General features: G+C 42.1%; 1 protein-coding gene across 1 annotated transcript; it reads left to right on the forward strand.

Moving 5' to 3' along the window:
- The first annotated feature begins 310 nt into the window (after positions 1–310).
- LOC138651848 (apolipoprotein A-I-like) lies at positions 311–4,915 on the forward strand. The gene is made up of 4 exons (XM_069742397.1): positions 311–466; positions 2,061–2,221; positions 3,597–3,750; positions 4,014–4,915. Exons 2-4 carry the CDS (start codon positions 2,179–2,181, stop codon positions 4,600–4,602), a joined length of 786 nt encoding a protein of 261 aa, XP_069598498.1. The 5' UTR covers positions 311–466; positions 2,061–2,178; the 3' UTR covers positions 4,603–4,915.
- The last annotated feature ends 1,220 nt before the right edge of the window (positions 4,916–6,135 follow it).

Here is a 6,135-nt window from a genome sequence, read left to right on the forward strand (position 1 = left end):
GAAATGTCTCCGACCTCGATGAGTCCTAGCGAGACGTCTGAATAATCCGCAAGGTGGAACGGCATCATTATGGGCTTTTACTTTAATTTTATTTATTTTTTTCTTACTTTTCATCACTGGAACATATTAATAGATGTATCCTTATATTGTGAATTAATCATGTAGTGTCAGGGATTATGACACTATAGTAGGACTCCGCATTTTTCAAGTACAAGGTATTAACAGAACACCTGCCACTAACCTGGACATGTGGCCATTATGTATATCTTGGGAGGGGGATGAAACAGCAAATCCTGGTGTTTTCCGAGCACATCATCTTGACCTTTAATCCCCAAGTTCCGTATGTTAAACTGCAGATACAGCTTATCTTTTGTGATAAACCATAGGCAGTGCGTGTACATCGGAGTATAAAGCTCCAGCAACAGCCCAGCATAGATCCCATGAGCAACTGACCAGCGAAGAGAAGGTAAGAGCTCGCGCGGCCCAACCTGGAGGTGACCTGCATACGTATAGGGCAGAGCCGCGTTCACACTACAACTCGTAGATGCTTTTTTTTTTTTTTTTTTTGTGCATTATTATGTGATTGTGTCAAATCCATCTTTATTACATATTTTTCCTATATTTCATGTATTTTCCAAGCATAGTGTCATACACCTTTTATATGATTTTATATTGGGAATTACATTTGCTATATGAAGAGATAGAATAATATTGTTTTTTTGTGTAACTTTTTTATTATCCTATTGTATTTTGCTAAATTTGATATTAAGAATTGTATTAAAAAAAAACTGGGCTTGAACTTTTTTAGCCATTTTGCCATTGTATTTGATTTGGAACCGGTGTCTCCTGAGGATAGATGTTATTACTAAGGCTTAAAGAGTTACTATAAAGTTTGATAAAAACTTTTTCCAGTGAAATTTTCATTAGTGGGGGGGGATCGAATCTTCGTCATTAAAAGGGGCAAAAGTTCTCAGCAGAGTCAGGTAGAAACTTTTTTTTGGGGGGGAGTCCCTAAACTTTGACGGGTCCAACTTTTTTTTTTATTAGGATGTTGTATTATATATATTATGATGTTTTATTAGGATGTTTATTAGGATGATTAAATTGTAAATATTGATTACATGGAAGCAATCACAATATTCAATTATTAAATATGTCCCAAATTCTGAGCACGAGATACAATTCTATCTTTCCTAAGTCCAACATTCCAGTACGTTACTGTTTTTCTCTACATTTTGCACATTTTTCCCTCGTTATTTTTGGAAACGTTATTTAAAGGGACTCTGTCACCTGAATTTGGAGGGAACAATCTTCAGCCATGGAGGCGGGGTTTTTGGGTGTTTGATTCACCCTTTCCTTACCCGCTGGCTGCAATATTGGATTGAAGTTCATTCTCTGTCCTCCGTAGTACATGCCTGCGCAAGGCAAGGCATGTAAGGAAAGGGTGAATCAAACACCCGAAAACCCCGCCCCTATGGCTGAAGATTGTTCCCTCCAAATTCAGGTGACGGAGTCCCTTTAAAAACACAAAAAAAATACACAAAAAAATACAATAAAATTAAAAAAAAATACAATTAAAAAAATTATTACAAAGTTTCTTACATTTCCAATAAAGGTTCTAAAAGTGGTTACTGATCAGTAGCTCACTTTAAAGTAAAAAAAAAAAAAAAAAAATGAGAACACAACAGTCAAAACTTGGAATGTGACTCCTGTTCGATACCGATGTGTCTCCGTCATAGGTTGTGATGGGGAAATCAGGGACCACCTTGATCTATCATTTGATTCACATATATACTTTGTAGTCTAGCAGGATATGTCCAGATATATCCAGCTTTGCTAAGTTATTCTGACCTGTAACTGCTTACCAGGGAGAGGCTGATCAAGATGTACCTTTTGGGTCCTTTCAACACTACATGTCTGTACACATTTCTTATGTAAGGATCACCTGATGAATTAAGAATGATCTCATATGTAATAAACAGCTGATTCGCGCACAAACATAATGTATACGCCTACACAAAACTGTATATAACCAGTAAACTCTCTGGCATCTGAAACAGATTACGTCCGTCTCTGTCACATCATTGCTCGAGCATCCTCATATCTGGCAACCATCCAATATCCCTGAGGGTCTGACTTACAGACCACCCTAACAGTTGGTGAGGAGAAGTTGCAGCGATGAGAGGTTTCGTGGTAACGCTCGCACTCCTGTTCCTCACAGGTAAGCGGCTGTAACTAAATCATAGTTAGAATCCTTTATTTTCTGTGTTCGGTCTTTAATGTCTAAAACATTTATTATTGATAGTTATTTAAAAGACTTACAAAAAAAGACTTTGAGTACAATAGAGCGCCACCCCTGCCCACAGGCGGTGGCTGGCATTACAGCACAGTGGCATTCACTTTAAGAGTATGTGCACATGTATCTGGGTCCACTGCGGATTTTTTCGCAGCGGATTCCAGCAGATTTGATAAATCCTTAGTGGGAAAACCGCTGCGGATTTACCGCGTTTTTCACTGAGGATTTACAACTGCGGTTTTCCATAAGGGCAGTTGTAAATCCGCTGCGGAAAAACGCGGAAAGAAGTGACATGCTGCGGAATGTAAACCGCTGCGTTGCCGCGCGGTTTTTTTCCGCAGCATGTGCACAGCGTTTTTTGTTTCCCATAGGTTTACATTGAACTGTAAACGCATGGGAAACTTCTGCGGATCCGCAGCAAAATGCACATCGTGTGCACATAGCCTAATAGAGCTGAGCTGCAATTGCAGAAGCAACCCATGGACAAGTGTGGTGCTGTTTCTGTAAAAAAAAAAAAAAAAAAAAAAAGTTTTACTTCTTAGGCCTGGGTTCCCACTGCGTTAGAGACGTCCGTTAGACGGGCAGTCCGTTAACGCCGCCATTAAGTCCTACGTCGGACGCATCGCTAGCGCACGCCCACAATGCATATACTTTTTGATAGGTACTGGCCAAATTTGCTCAAGACAAACCAATATTTCTTCCAGGTTGCTGCTGGACACCTCAGACAGCGGCTTACCTCTACTGTGAACAAAATGATTAGGAGCTTATGGAGGACCTTGGCATTTTCCATAAACTTGTAATTTTCTTACCCGGTGTAAATGCCGCTGTTCTCCTGAATCCGACGTTGTTTTTCTTTTTTTCCTGCTCCTCTCCGTTCCTGAGATATGGCCCCATCTTTCCTGTATAATAGTTTAGTCTTTTTAGCCAAGAGGGCATTGTCCTTAACTCTTCCCTGTGGGTGTCGTCATGAGGGCCGAGCCCTCTTGACTAAAAAGACTAGATTTATATATAGAAAAGAAGGCACCGTATCTCTGGAACGGAGAGGCGCAGGAAAAAAAGAAAAACATCGCCGGATTCAGAAAAACAGTGACATTTATGCCAGCTATATCTAAAAACAATATTGGTGGCAAATAATAGGTCATCTCTAAATTCGTAACAGACAATCCTTATTTCCTGTAGCATCAACAGTCCAGGGATATTTGTGAGGCTCTTCATACTCATTAGACGGTGGTCCACTCTTGCCAAAATGTCTTTAATGTATACGGGGATTTTAACATACAACTGTTTCTCTTTTCCCCAGGGACACAGGCTCGTTATCCATGGCAGCATGACGAACCCCAATCCCCGTATCAGCACGTCCGGGATGTTATTGAAGGCTACCTAAATAAAGTACGAGATATTGGTAGAGAAGCCGTGTCGCAAGCGGAGTCTTCAGATCTTGGAAAGCAGCTTGAGTAAGTGGCCCACTGGATACGTCACTATGGGTATTTCTCCAAGATGGGGTGGCTCTGCTTGAAAGTTCAACTATTTTTGATGGCTTTTTTAGGCACTTGCATCTCTGGTCACGCGGGAATAAGGCAGAATGGGTGGTGTACCCGTGATCAATTCGTTAACGGACATCACTTTTATCTTGAAGTCGTCATGATCAGTTTCAGGATTTTGTTTTATCTTTTACCTTCACTAGTTGAACTGATTTTATACCTTTTTGTTCCTTCAGCTTGAAAATCGCAGAGAGGTTTGATGAAGTCAGCTCTAAAGCACTGGCCCTGAGGAAGCAAATCAACCCATACATGGACAAAGTCAGAGAGCATGTTTCTGCAGAGCTGGAGAAAGACATTCCTCTTGTCAGAGAAAAGATCCGTCCCATCGTCGAGAATTTCCAGAGAAAATGGGCTGAAGATGTCAAGTCTTTCAAAGAGAGGGTGACACCTTTAGGAGAAGAGCTGAAGAAGCAAACCAAAGAGAACCTAGAAGTCTTCTACAAGAAACTTCAACCAGCGGCTGAAGATCTGAGAGAGAAGCTGCGTGCTGAGGTTGACTCCCTTCGTGCCAACTTGGCTCCATACACTGACGAGCTGAGGCAAAAGATTATCGAAAAACTGGAAGAAGTCAAAGCTAACGCTGGTCCCAAGGCAGAGGAATACAGGGCACAGATCACCCAGCATATCGAAACCCTGAAGGAGAAGTTTGCACCTCTGGCTGAAAATCTCAAAGAACGTCTGTTGCCCCATGCCGAGGAAGCCAAAATCAAGATTGGCAAACTTTGGGAAGCTGTGAGGGAAAGACTTGCCCAAAGCCAAGCTTAAAATGTTCCCATGTAGTGACTGTATGATGACATGGTGCTCCAAGTGTAGTCTTTGACCCATCCATAATCTCGATAGTCTTCAGTAGAGGAGGACGTGGGGCTAAGTATAATGTGAGCGTTAATGCCGTACCTGATAGACACTGACTACCTTCTCCCCAAGACCATGTCCTTGTCATCTTTCACGTCTGTCTGAAAATAAAACGCATTGGTAGAACATGATTTCTGTTTGTGTTTTGCTACTTTGTGATAAAAAATGTTCTGTAAGACATAAAATGTCATGAGAATAAAGAACGGTCTGCTGCTATCATACATTACATGGTCCGTCCTAAACCTCTGCTTTCACGAATGCAAACAAACGTGTCTGTGAAGATCTGAGATTGTGGGTTGTGATAATCTCCTAGGCAAGTTAACGATGCAACTATTTTTTTTTATTCCTTCCATCCATGGTTTTACAGAAAATCCAGTTAGATGGCCAAAATACATTGCCCCTAGTTCACAAGATCCCCTCCCCGGGGCCGGTAGTCCCACTGCCCCATACCAGATGATACTCACTGTCCTCCAACTTGTGGTTGGCCGACAGATTTCATATCTCCCACCAGTATAGCCTGTAGTTACAGTTCATGAAATCCAGATGACAGATCCCTCAACCATGGCAGGGGGATCCAGCCCAGCCGTCAACAGATCTCCAAAACTCCATAGGCCATCCATCTAATGCTCCAGGACCCCAGCCTGGATCCTCTCCCCTTAATGTCATTCACCCAACTCTCTGACTAAAACATGTGGCTTCTTTTTCTCCCTCCCTTTAAACATTTGATGTTACCTCAAAAGAATGAAGAATATTCCAGAAGCCCATGACCTGGGACTGCATGTGAGACCCCCTCTAGTGACAGCTATACTGGGTCTACAATCCCAATCCACACAAACTGGGGCTAGTAGATGGAAGAACAATAGGATAGAGTTCCTTGATTACTAATCTTGGTTCCAGCCTTACGTATGCATAAGATCCAGCCTACTTGTCTTTCTCTGCTTACTGTCACTGAATGGAAACATTGATTCCTCAGGCTGAACTGACGAGCAAGCAAATCTCTAATAAAACACAAAAATGATATAGTCATAACTGGTGCTCCGTGCTGGAAAAAGTCTGCATCCCTTAGAGCAGAGGTCCCCAACTCCAGTCCTCAAGGCCCACCAACATGTCATGTTTTCAGGATTTCCTTAGTCTTGCCCAGGTAATAATTGCATCACCTGTGCAATGCAAAGGAAATCCTGAAAACATGACCTGTTGGTGGGCCTTGAGGACTGGAGTTGGGGACCTCTGCCTTAGAGCCATGGACTTCGCTCTACATGCCTTGGTCCAACAGTCTTTAGTAAGTGGCCTGCTCCTCACAGTGTCCTTGCTCTTTGGTGGTCGAGGTCATCATCAGAGTAGAACATCAGCGACGTTGATGCACCCATGGGAGCTTACTTTCTGCTTCCTGACCTTCATCATAAAAGATTAATGATTGGTGATGACAGCTACCGAGGCAATGAAAAC

This window comes from Ranitomeya imitator, chromosome 10 (genome assembly GCF_032444005.1).
Source record: "Ranitomeya imitator isolate aRanImi1 chromosome 10, aRanImi1.pri, whole genome shotgun sequence".
Taxonomy (NCBI): Eukaryota; Metazoa; Chordata; class Amphibia; order Anura; family Dendrobatidae; genus Ranitomeya; species Ranitomeya imitator.

Bases quoted from the DNA above. Each gene is read 5' to 3' on its own strand.
- LOC138651848 (XM_069742397.1), top strand. From the start codon at position 2,179: ATGAGAGGTTTCGTGGTAACGCTCGCACTCCTGTTCCTCACAG. The intron at 2,222-3,596 runs GTAAGCGGCTGT...TCTTTTCCCCAG, and splicing joins CGCACTCCTGTTCCTCACAG to GGACACAGGCTCGTTATCCA. The intron at 3,751-4,013 runs GTAAGTGGCCCA...TTGTTCCTTCAG, and splicing joins GATCTTGGAAAGCAGCTTGA to CTTGAAAATCGCAGAGAGGT.